At 36.4% G+C, this 13,093-nt stretch overlaps 1 protein-coding gene across 6 annotated transcripts in view; it reads left to right on the top strand.

Annotated features, from left to right (window-relative positions):
• Tdrd5 (tudor domain containing 5) overlaps positions 1-13,093 on the top strand; it is a 64,210-nt gene that overhangs the window by 29,631 nt on the left and 21,486 nt on the right. For all 6 annotated transcript variants that reach the window (XM_048809936.1, XM_048809937.1, XM_048809940.1 and 3 more), the window contains 5 exons: positions 674-886; positions 1,531-1,597; positions 9,149-9,349; positions 10,047-10,205; positions 12,063-12,170. In XM_048809936.1, the coding sequence (XP_048665893.1) occupies positions 674-886; positions 1,531-1,597; positions 9,149-9,349; positions 10,047-10,205; positions 12,063-12,170 (748 nt within the window). The remainder of the gene's footprint in view (positions 1-673; positions 887-1,530; positions 1,598-9,148; positions 9,350-10,046; positions 10,206-12,062; positions 12,171-13,093) is intronic.

Raw genomic sequence — 13,093 nt, 5'->3', positions numbered from 1 at the left:
ACATAACTGGGGAAATGCCTTATGTATACTTAGTTTCATTTTTGTCACTTAGTATTGAAAAGATGTCACTTAGTGACTGCTGTTTAATAAGCTTAATCTTTATCAGAGACGATATTAAATGTCATTGGCTGTTTTTTGTAATTAATGTGAACATATGGCAGTGACAATTAAGAGGCTATAAGTTTGCCACTGCCTCGATTTAGCTAAGGTGCCTGGCTTATGTACCCATTGTTGCTTTTACATGGTCAATGCAAATTTCAACATAAGTAAAGGGCAGATAAGGGTTCAGTAATATTATGAAAATAGTTTTGATCTTGTGTACCTCCTGGAAAGGCATTAGGGTATATACTTTGAGACTGCGTTAAAAAATGTCCATTTTAGGAAGAGATGGGAAATGAGATCGCATTGTATTGTGTTCTGAGAATGTGAGATAAGAAAATGAATGTATAATTTTCATACTCTATCTTTGAATAAGTTTGTTAATAAAGAGAATGACTTTGGACAAGAAACAAGAATAAAATTCTTTGGCCTTAGTAAGCATTAACAAATCAGGAAAAAAAATCAGGATTTTTTTCTTTGCCTTTTGCCCAGGCTTTTCTATTCTTGACCTATCAATAAAAACAATCTTTAATTTTTCTTCCCCTATGGTTTCTCTGTATATGGAATTCCACAGGCGTTGTTATTCTAACCAGCTGGTTTCTGATCGATATATCATGCCAGAATGTTTTGTCCAGCCGGGACACCTGTGTTGTGTAAGGATTTCTGAGGATAAGTGGTGGTATCGGGTTATTATCCATCGAGTCCTTGGGAAAAAGGAAGTTGAAGTATTCTACCCAGACTTTGGAAATATCGGAACTGTTCAGAAGTCCTCTCTGAGGTTCCTCAAGTGAGTTGAATTTAATAAGAACAATGGACAAATTAAATTTTGAATCCCAGTGCTGAAACTTGGTGAGGCTGTGATCTCTCTTATTTTTCTTTTAGCTTTATCGCTCCATCCTTCCACCCTTTCCATGCCTCTTTCTTCTTAGTGTCATTTAATTTCACTGGTGGATTATAATCTCATGTCTTCTTTGACTTGACTATGAATTTGAATGGACCATTTGACTAAATTTTAGCCTCTTATTAAGAAAGTGACTCCTTGGGAATGGCAAGTTGAAGACCAGCCTGGGCAACTTAGCAAGACTCTGTCTCAAAAAAATAGGAAGGACTGGGAATGTAGAGTGCCCCTGGGTTCAACCATCAGTTTCCAAAAAACTAAAAACCAAAACTAAAAGAAAACTACTCTTTGGGTCATACTAAGAGGTGCGTTCATATATTCAGGAAGCTTGAACCTGAATTTCTACTGTATGGTTCTCTCAAAGATGTATTTTATACTTTTTCTTAGGTTTCTTTAAAGTACAAGGCATTTATTATTAAATTGATGAATAAAATACTCTGGAATGTTGTGCATAACAAATCAAGGAGCAGAGATTTTATAAAAATGCACTTTAAACATATGATTAAATGTTCATATATTGATTTTTGCTGCAGGTGCTGCTACACAAAGCTTCCCGCTCAGGCTATCCCTTGCTCTTTGGCTTGGGTGAGACCCGTAGAGGTATGTACTCTGGTTTTCCAGTAATTAGAAAACATTTTTTTTTTCCAAGACTGTTTCTGAGTTCTCAGGATACAAAAACAAAACATGAAACCAGGCCCCTCTGCTCCCCAAAAATCAGGTATGTTGTATGGAATGGAAATATGTGGACAGACATTGTTGTACCCTGCTGTATTTGCTATAATAGAGATTCTTACAGCATGACAAAGGAGCAAAAGGAAGCAGCCCCATCTCTCCAGGGTAATCAGGAAGCTTCATAGTAAAGGTGGCATCTGAGTGGAACTTTAAAAGAAGATTAGGGAGAGTAGTGTGAACATTTCAAATTTAAGAAATTAGTTCTATTGGCACAGAATGTAGAATGAGCTGGAAGGTACATGACAAATGATGTCAGAAATAGGCACAGACTTCACATGGAGAGCTGTGTTCAGAGGTCAAAAAGCTGCTATCCCTTAGATGCTGGGGAACTGCCATAGTCAGGTGTCATTTTTAAGAGAATTCTCCCATACATTGTGAAAGATGATTGGAGGGCCTGCAGAAAGCATTTACATTCACATAGGCAGGTATGGTGTGTGCAGTTATAATTATCTCTGGCCTTTACCTTTTCTCCTCTGAACCTACACGTACCTATGTGTGTTCCTCACGCCATAGTTGTCTGTTTAACCTAAATAATTTATCAGTTGCTTACATATAAATGACTATTTAAAAATATCTTTTAGTTGAAAAATACAGCAAAGAGAACCAAAAAAAAATCATATAATTCAGGGCTGGGGTTGTGGCTCAGCAGTAGAGCACTCGCCTAGCATGTGCGAGGCCCTGGATTCGATCCTCAGCCCCACATAACAATAAATAAATAAAGGTATTGACAACTGCAACTAAAAAATTTAAATATTAAAAAAAATCATAATTCAACCACTGAGACACACTCACTTAGAAATTGTTGTATTTCCTCCAGTTTATTTTATTGGATGTAGAAAGTCCAGGTTTTTGAAAGGTTTTTAGTGTTACCTAAGATAATCATAATATGTTGTATATTATGCTTTTTCAATATACATTTAGTTCTCAATTCTAATGGATTCATAGTAATCTATTAGCTAAATATGCATTGTGGCCTGTTTAACCATTCCTTTATTGTTGGACATTTAATCTTCTACATTTCCACTATTATAAATAATGTACACAAAGTGTTTTTGTTTTATTTATTTGCAGTACTGGATTGAACGCAGGCCCTTGTGCATTCTAGGCAAGCACTAAACCACTAATCTCCACCGCCAGCACCCCTAACTCTGCGTTTTTGTTAGATAGTCTCACAAAGTTGCCCATACCAACCTCCCAAGTAACTGGGATTATAGACGTGCACCACTACACTCAGATTTCACAAAAACCATACGTTGTACTATCATCAGGATTGGGTTTTAGTCTGTAGTCTTGAATGGGTCTCTTTTTACTACTTTGGCCATCAGGAAGCTGGATGCTAAATTTGCAACCCATTTATAACCAATGTCTTTTACATCAGCCAAATAGCTTCTCTGTTTTGTTTTCTTTTTTCCCTCTTCATTGCCTTCTTATTTGCCTCCTATACCTCTCCTCCTCAGGGCTTTTGCTCATTCCAATCACAGGAATAACTTATTCCAAGAAGTTTCATGGTTGCCCTTCCTGTTATTTCCTCAAAAGGGTTTTCTTTTCCTCACAGCCAGTTTAAAGTATGCCCTTCCCCTTGAGTCATTCATCATCACCATGTTTTGTCTTTATTATAGTTGTCACTGTCTGCTGTTTTCTTGTGTGTCCATCTGAACCCAACAGTATAAGTGTCCTGTTCACCATTGAATCTTCAGTGCCTATAGCAATGTTTGGTTAATGTTAAGAGCTCAGTAATCATGTTTTTAACTAAATGAATCTATCTCACTTTATTTCTATGTCTATTTTCTAATTTTGAAAATGATTAATTCTCTTGGTAATGGAAGAAGAGCAACAAAGGAATGTGATGAGACTATGTTCCCACAGACAAAATCAAAAGTAGGCAGGAAAGCAGAAGTCTCCTTGGAAATCAAACTGTAGCGGGTAAGGTTGGGACCTTTCCAGCTGCCTTCTCGAGGGCAGTCCTCACTCTTCAGCCTTGCTGGCTTGAAGAAATAGAGGAGATTGTTTGAGAGTGACAGAACAGCTAGAAGTTAGGGGGCAAATACTTAACACAGAGAATGGGTATACAGTTGTATTCACAGCGTATATAATCTTCCCAAATCCTTAGATGATTGCTGAACTTTGCAAGCACTAGGAACAACCTAGTTGCCCTAGAGGAAAATTAACAGCTGGCATTTGAAGGAACTGAACAGAGATTTCAGTTGCTACAGACTGCAAGAGCAAGGGGTGTACAAAATTTAGAGTTTAAGTCCAACTTGTCACTTAACAATGGAGACACATTTTGAGAAATGGATTGTTAGGTGATTTCATTATTTTATGAACATCATAGCATGTACTTACACAAACCTAGATAGTATAACCTACTACCCTACCTGGGCAGTGTGGGTTGTTTTTTTTTTGGTACTGGGGATTGAACTTGGGGGCACCGACCACTGATCAACATCCCCAGCCCTATTTTGTGTTTTGTTTAGAGACAGGGTCTCACTGAATTTTGCTTAGTGCCTTGCTATTTTTTCCCCCCCCTGAGGCAGGCTTTGAACTCGAAATCCTCCTGCCTTAGCCTCCCAAGACTCTGAGATTACAGGTGTGCACCACCTGCCTGGTGATTGTATTTTTAAACACATTTAAATGTTTATTCCTTAAACATTTTTTTTTATTTTAAGATTAAAATATAGCCATTATGGTTTGGATTTGAGGTGTTCTCCCAAATCTCCCGTTAATGCAAGAACATTCAGAGGTGAAATGATCAGATTGTGAGAGCAATAATTCATCAGTCCATCCTAGTTTGATTGGACTGACTGGGTGGTAACTGTGGGCAAGTTGGTTGTGGCTAGAGGAGGTGGGTGACTTCATCTTCTCTATGCTGGTGCTTCCTGACCCTGAGCTGAGCAGCTTTCCTTCACTTGCCCCCTCCTGCATAATGTCCTGCCTCACCTTAGGCCCAGAGTTGTGGAGCTGGCTATCTGAGAGCTCCAGATAAATTTTTCCTCCTGTAAATTTTTTTTAAGTTTCTTTCTTCCTTTCTTCCTTTCCTTTTCCTTGTTCTTGTCCAAGAAGACCACGTGCTAGGCAAGTGGTCTACCACCAAGCCACAACACCAGCCCCTGTAAATTGTTCTTGTTGGGTATTTTGTCACAACAACCCAAAAGGTAACCAAAACAATAACCCATTTTGACTTATTTTTATCTTTTATTTTTTTAAAAACTTATTAAAAACTAGGACACAAACAAGGCCTAGGCCTATGAAGGATCAGGATCAAAATATCAGTCTTCCAACTTTGCATCTTGTCCCACTGGAAGGTCCGAAGGGGCAATAACACAGAGCCGTTGTCTATGACAGCAGTTCCTTCTTCTGGCATTCTCCCTGAAGGATCTGCCTAAGGCTGTTTTACAGTTAAAATTTTTTTTTCAGGTAGGGATATACTTTAATGAACCAGTAACGTAGTTGTTTATCATTATCATCAAGTATTATTTACTGGCTGAACAGTAGGTCTGCTTCCACCAGAAGCACCACAAACCTGGACAGGATGTGACAATGTTATGACAGCTACCACATCACTATGCAATTTGAATTTTTCAGTTCCTTTGTAATCTTATGGGAATATTGTCACATACATGAACTTTTATTAACCAAAATATTGTTAAGTGGTGCATAACACTGGGAGGAGTCAGGGCATAGGTCAGTGGTGAAGCACTTGTGTGACCCTGAATTTCCATCCCCAGCTCAGCAAAACAACAACAACAACAAACTAGGATATTTTGTCACCAGTATTCTTTTTTTTAAATATTTATTTTTTAGAAGTCATTGGACATGGGGCTGGGGATGTGGCTCAAGCAGTAATGCACTCTCCTGGCATGTGCGGGGTGTTGAGTTCGATCCTTAGCATCACATAAAAATAAAATGAAGATGTTGTGTCCACCGAAAACTGAAAAATAAATATTTAAAAATTCTCTCTTCTCTCTCTCTCTCTTCAAAAAAAAAAGTAGTTGGACACATACCTTTATTCATTTATTTATTTATTTTTATGTGGTGCTGAGGATCAAACCCAGAGCCTCGCATGTGCTAGACGAGCTCTCTACCGCTGAGCCACAATCCCAGCCCACCAGTATTCTTGAACTGCAAGAAATACTAAAGGAAGTCCTTCTGGCTCTTAATGGAAATGAAAGCAAATAGTAACTGAGATCTATAGGAAGGAATAAAGATTATGGAAAATAGTTAATATGTGGTGAAATATAAAGCTGTTTTATTCTCTGAATTTCTTTGGAAAACATAGAACTTTTAAAAGTAAAATCATTGCATTTCATTTTGGAGTAGAATGTGTTAATATATATTTATTCCAAAAGTCTTCATGCAGTTTAAGCTTTATTATTTTTAGAAACATAAATGTCACAAACTTTAAAAATATCATTTGAAACTTTAATTTTTAACATATACTTGTTTGTATGTTATTTTGTGAAATTTTAACTAGTAGATTTGCAGTGTTAATATTTTGTTTCATTCAACTTTTGCCCACTCTAAGGGACTGGCACAAAAAAAATTAAAATGCAGTATTTGTAGTAGAGTTTTTTTTTTCTGTTCCTCCTCAATATGATTTTGGTGTCAGATTTTTAGGGAATGTGTTCTTTTTACTTAGTTTCATTTTATTGGCATAATTATTCATAATATCTTCCTGTCCTTTTTCGGGGGGCGGGAGTTGCTGGGGATTTAATTCCAGGCTTTCTGCATGTTAAGCAGGTGCACTACCACTAAGCCATGTCCCCAGCTCTCCTTTTTCTAACTTTTTGAGACAGAGTCTTGCTAAGTTGCCTAGGCTGGCCTTAAACTTGTGATGCTCTGGCCTCAGCCACCCGAGTAGCTGAGACTTACAGGCATGCACCATCTATGGTCCTTTTGTGGCTTAGTCCATGCAGAGATGAAGGTCAGGAGCAGTGCAGGGGTGTACTCCTAGGTTTATATCTGGGACAGCAGGCATGCATGTGTGGCCTGCCTTCTTTTCTTTTTGATGCCAGCAACTGTAATAGTATGTCCATTTACATTCCAGTTATTGTTCATTAGTATATTCTCTTCTTTTTTTGTGATCTAAAGAGAAAGGTATTTGCCATTTTGGTTAGTTTTTTCAATGAGCCAGTTAACCTGGGAGTGTGTCATAGTGGTAGTTGATTCTGGCAGGAGACATCAGTGGAGACCAAAGTTTGATAAAGAACAAATTGCCAATCTATTTGAAAGTGGGAAATGGTGACTTTATTTTTTAAAATTTATTTTTTAATTAATGACTTAATTTTTTATTTTTTAATTAGTTATACACAAGAATTCATTTTGATACATATAATGGAATATAATTTTTCCTGGTTGTACATGATGTAGAATCATACCAGTCTATAGTTATATATTTACATAGGGTGATAATGTCTGATATATTCTACTACCCTTCCTACCCCGACACCCTCTCCCCTCCCTTCACAGCGATTTTATTTTTTTGTTACTAGGAATTGAACCCAGGGGCACTTTACCATCAGGCTACATCCCCAGCCCTTTTTTATTCTGAGTCAGTCTTACTAAGTTGCTTAGAACCTTACTAAGTTGCTGAGGCTGGCCTCAAATTTGCAATCCTCCTGCCTCGGCTTCCTGAGCCATTTGGGATTATAGGCATAGGCCACTGTGCCTGGCTGTTTGTGTGAATTTATGCTCACTTATCCTATATTGTTTTTGTAAAAATATTTTTTTAGTTGTCAATGGACCTTTATTTTTTATTTATTGATATGCAGGTGCTGAGAATCGAACTCAGTGCCTCACACTGGGTGTGAGCTCTGCCACTGAGCCACAACCCCAGCCCCTATATTGTTTTTTTACTGGACTTTTAAAAAAAAAATCTTTGTTATTTTTCACTAAATATTGCAAATTTCCAGTCATTGTCTCTTCAATTATGATCATATTTTTATACCTCTGTTTCTGCCTCTTTTTCTGAGGCCATAACTTTTTAAAAATATTTTTTATATGTATGGACCTTTATTTTATTCATTTATTTATATGTGGTGCAGAGGATCGATCCCAGTGCCTCACACATGCTAGGCAAGCCTGAGCCACAGCCTCAGCCCACTGAGGCCATAATTAAAAGTGTCAAACTTCCTCAGTTTTTCTTCCACTTCTTAACGGCCTTCTGTATTTTATGCCCATCTTTCTTCCCACACTGGGTAAATTTTTTTTCCATAAATTATCTTCAACTTTGCTAATTTACTCTTAATCGTATGTAATCTGCCACTGAATTAACCTGTGAAGATTTTAGAATTTGTTATTATATTTTTACTTTCTAAAGCTTGTTATGCTATATTTGTCTTTATAGATTGCTGATCTCTGCAGAATCTTTCAGACTAAGCAGGGTTGTTGTTTTTTTTGGAAGGGGGACTTTGCTTTAAGCATAGTAAGCTTAGTTTTATAATTTGTCTAGAAATTGTCCAAGATTTTAAGGGTTTGTTGCAGTTATATGGTTTCTACTTGTTCTTCTGATTCATTGTTTTTATGCATTTTATCTTTGCCTGTGTGCTGCTCATTGTCTTTGAAAAATTTTAAGAATAGTTAAAAGGTGCACTCAGCTTGCATCAATCTCTGGAGAGGGTTTATGTTTGCTTCTGCCTGCTTCTTAGGAGTTCCAGCACTTCAGAACTGTGTTAATTTAAATTAACAACTTGAGGATTTATGGACCACTCTAGTGATGTGAAAATTGAGGTGCAAACCCATGTGAAGACTGGTTTCTTTCTCTCCCTGCTTACCCAAGACCATATCTTGCAGGACTCAATGAAGGAAAACTTTTCTAGAGACAACCTACTGTAGTGGACCCCAGTTTTGCTATATGTCCCCTTTGCAGTGTTCAAATTTGCCTGGATTAGGAGGTACCCTTAAGACAAAAGTTGTTCCCACTTTCTCTTCAGTTTTTTTTTATATATTTTTTTAGTTGTAGATGGACACAGATACCTTTATATATTTATTTTTATGTGGTATTGAGGATCGAAGCCAGTGCCTCACATGTGCTAGGTGAGCATTCTACCACTGAGCCACAACCCTAGCCCTTCCCTTCAGTTTTGGCCTGATAATTTGTTACTAGCTTGCTAGTACTTTGATGTTCTGGGCATGTTAAAAATGATATTTTACCTAGACTTTTTAGGTTTTTTTCCCCTATGGGAGGGTTGGTCTAATAATATATTTCTGAAATTGGTGGGTTCCTCACCAAATAATTACTTTTTCACCATTTTTTATTTTGACTTTTCTCATCCTCAAATCATAAATATCTTATGTATCATTCTCGTTCTTTTATGCTTTGATTTTTCCACTTAAAACTACTGTACTGTACATTATCATAAATGGTACTATAATTCATGTTGAACTCTATCACCTAAATCTAGTGTCTTTATTGTATTACAGGAACACTGGACATCCAGAGCTATTTTGCAGTTCCAGAAGTTGTGTGGTCTGAAACCGTTAGTAGGAGTAGTGGATGAATATATCGATGGAATCCTTAACATTTTTCTGTGTGATACATCCTCACATGAAGATGTCTATTTCCATCATGTCTTAAGAGCAGAGGGCCATGCTATTGTATGCCGAGAAAATGTCCCTTCCAAGGTAGAGCAGTGTGGATGCATTTTGCAACATATATTGCTTGCTCTCAACACTTAAATTTAATACAGAAGGTTGTTTGGTTTATTCTTTAATTTTAGAGACATTCACTATATTGCTGACTTCTTAATGCAGAACACTCTTAATTTTTAGATGACCATAAAAACCACATTTGGCTAATTATCCTTTAGAATATGAATACTTTTGCCAGGGTAGGTGGCACACGTGCCAGTGGCTGGGGAGGAGGCAGAAGAATCTCAAGTTCAAAGCCAGCCCCAGCAACTTAGCAAGACCCTGTCTCAAAATAAAAAATAACAAGGACTGGGGATGTGGCTAAGTGGTTAGGTGCCCCTGGGCTCAATGCCCAGTACAAAAAAAAAAAAAAAAAGATTGACTATTCTCCCTTACTCCAAAGTATTTCAAAGTGTATAGTTATCTTAGGTCATCCTAGAGAAAAGCAACACTTTTATTTTACATTACTGATAGTGATTTGTTGATAGTGATAGCTGTATCCCTGCTAATATTGATGCTAATTTTTGTAACTATGTAAAACTGTCAATATGGAGCAAGCTTTTAACGAAGAAGATAATGTACCTCCACAGCACCTGAGAATTATGAAGTACTAACTTTCGTCCTTTCTTTTTTAATTGGATAGTTAAACCCTTCCTCATTTAAAATAAATTATCTATTTATTTTTATCCAGGGCTTCAGAGACCTAAATCCTTTAGCTTTATACACTCAACCCAGTGGAGGGCCAGATAAAGTTGTCTTGACAGAACTGGGTTATTCTTCTCAGCAGCACTATTTTAATGAAGACCGAGAGATAAGTCCTCGATCCAAAGAGAGCGATTCCCATGCCCTGGTAAGTTATATTATAATAACAGTTAAATTATATTATTAATTATTATAATATTTACAAATATTATAATAATTCCTTTAATTAACTCTAGTTATCCTCGTTTTACAGATGAGGGAACTGAGGTTTTCCAAACTTAGATGCACAGTGATCTTACAACTAACCTATTTCTCATTGTTGGGCAGCTTAAACCTTTGCAGTATTTGTGCTTCCTCTGGTGATTTCTCCTATTTACTAATTTCCTCTGTGTAGTTGTGCCTTCCCTTCTCTAACTCAAATGCTGTCCTTCTTACTCACTGCTCGGGTTCTTCTTCACAGATTCTGATTTTTTTTCTCTTTTTAAATGTTTGCCAACCCTCTCTCCATCCACAGTTACAACAGTATTATTATAACATCCTTTTATTATGCATTATTCTAGCCACAGAGCAACAATAATTATTGAACTTGTGCTACCTCACAGGCACTGTTCTGAGTGCTCACATGTATAGAGAATTTAACCTGCATAATAACATTCCCATTCTAAATAAAAGGAAAGTGAAGCTCATGCTAAGAACTTAATATTTCTTGAACAGATAAACAGGTCCTCTTGAGTCTGATAGTCCAGTACCTGTTGACATGAGGAAGAAGAGTATAAGAAGTGTTTAATCTGAAGGCTGGAAATATTTTGTTGTTGATATAAGGCTTTTTATTTTTGTTGAATAAAATAAAATGTAAAATATTCTTTTTTGAGTTTTAAAAAATGTAGATTTTATTTCTTAGAGCTAAAATGTAAACTATTCTTTTGTTGTATATTATTGTATATCTGACTTTTAAAGTTATAGAGATGATTTTTTTAGTAGATATTTACAAATTATTAGAAAAGATTAAAAAAAGCCATTTTGACTACTGGGAGATACTCTGTTACAAAAATAAAGTGTATTAATGTTCAAAACTAAGAAATTTTAGATCTCTAGTTAAATATTAAAATTAATTGGGCTGGTGGCTGGGGTTGTGGCTTAGTGGTAGAATGCTTGCCTAGCATGCAAAGTATCCCTGGCACCACATAAAAATAAAAACAAATAAAATAGAAGTATTATGTCCATCCACAACTAAAAAAAATTTTTTTTAATTAATTTGAGTTGGTTTGGTTCATAACAAACCTGAATTCTTCTCATTCTAAATGGGTTCAGAAGAGTTACATTTCCTCATTTTATAATGAATTGAACTCAACCTTTAATATTTTTAGAATATTTTATCAGCTGTTGATGTCTTCAGATAATCATTGTTCAGTTCTAGAAATATAGGAAGACTCTCTTTTCTGTACAAAAGGACAAAACTCTCCCAGCCCACCCCACCCCAGGTCATATTTTGATATAGCAAGACTGCCATATGCTACAGACACACGTGCCTCCCCCCGTTCTTTCCTGCTCATCTTTTAAGCATCCTAACAGTTTGTTATCTCCTTTATTGCATCTTCCCAGACATCCTCCCTCAGTAATATTTTCAGTACCTCTCTGTGATGGCGCTACTTGAGAGATTGCACTGTCATGACCTGGTTGTGTGTTTTCCTACTGTATTTTTTACTTTAAAGCTGGGACCTGCGGTATCCTTCAGAAAGGTATCCATAGACATTTGGTCAAATATGCTCAAAAATGGTTTTTGCCTAAAAATCGTTTTCCAGAATGGGAGGGTCTAGGGTCAGGGATAAAGTTAGAAAATAAAGTAGCATTTGAATGAACCATAGCAAAAAATACCACCAAAATTTTATAGGCATGTAGATTTTGTAAACAACATTAACATAGAAAACAAAGTAATTTCTTTCATATCTACTAAAAAGATATTAATGATGAAAAGTATTTAAGTCATCTTAAATCTATGTCAAAGGAGCCATTAAAGGATTCTGAATTCAGTTCTCTGAAAACTCAAAAGAGCTGTGAAGAAGATCTAAAGTGGTCCATTCCAGAGCCAAAGGATCTGAAGGAAGAAAATGAGGTAGGAGAAGGAAAGGTAGTTTTTAAAAAATATGTAATTAATATAATTAATTCACAAATGAAGAGACTGAACTAAATTAGCTGTTTAAGCTCTGCTTTTATTGTCATAGATCATCTCTCACAGATGAATTATAAATTCTCTCTTTAGCAGTCTCCAAGATCAGTGTTTTGGGGACATAACCTTGATCATGGAAAAGAAAAGGCACCACCTGGCTTTGATGTGCTAGTTACTCTCCTGTGTGTTTATGCCATATTCAAGAATTGTGCAGTACCTAAACACTGGGATTGAGAACAATGCTAGGGAAAAGGGTTTATAACTTTTTTGAAGGGCATGTTTTATCTTTATTTTAGTCAAATGTTTATGTACACATAGCCTAGAGTCCCTCATGACCATTTCTCCTCTGTGGCCTATATCCTAAAACAACCATTTTCATCTATTTTAGCTACTTATTTTGGAGTTTTACCTCTATTCCTTTAATACATACATATAATTTTCTGCTTTCTCAGTTTTATGTATCTGTGTTCTACTCAGTAGAAGGATGAGGGCTTAGTTCTCTTTCATCATCCCTTCACCCTACCACACATAAACATAACCGTTGTGTCCCCTCTCCACCATCCATCATACTAACCGAGTAGTATCAAACTTTCCATTAGGTCACCACTCACATTTGCATTCTTATGGCTGTAAATGCTGTTCATGGCTCAGGCACATTGTATGCTATGACACCTTTTCCTTTCCTGCATAACTTTACTTTGTCTTATCATCTTTCTTTTTAAACTAATATATGGCAAAATTGACTTTCTTTTGGTATAATTTTCTGTCAGTTTTAATATACAAGTAGTTTCATGTAACCAACATCACAATCAGCATGCAGAGTGACTCCATCAATCTGAAGTAACTCCCTTGTGCTACCCTTTTTTAAT

This window comes from Marmota marmota, unplaced genomic scaffold (genome assembly GCF_001458135.2).
Source record: "Marmota marmota marmota unplaced genomic scaffold, marMar, whole genome shotgun sequence".
Taxonomy (NCBI): Eukaryota; Metazoa; Chordata; class Mammalia; order Rodentia; family Sciuridae; genus Marmota; species Marmota marmota.
This window is presented reverse-complemented; position numbering and strand designations above follow the sequence as displayed.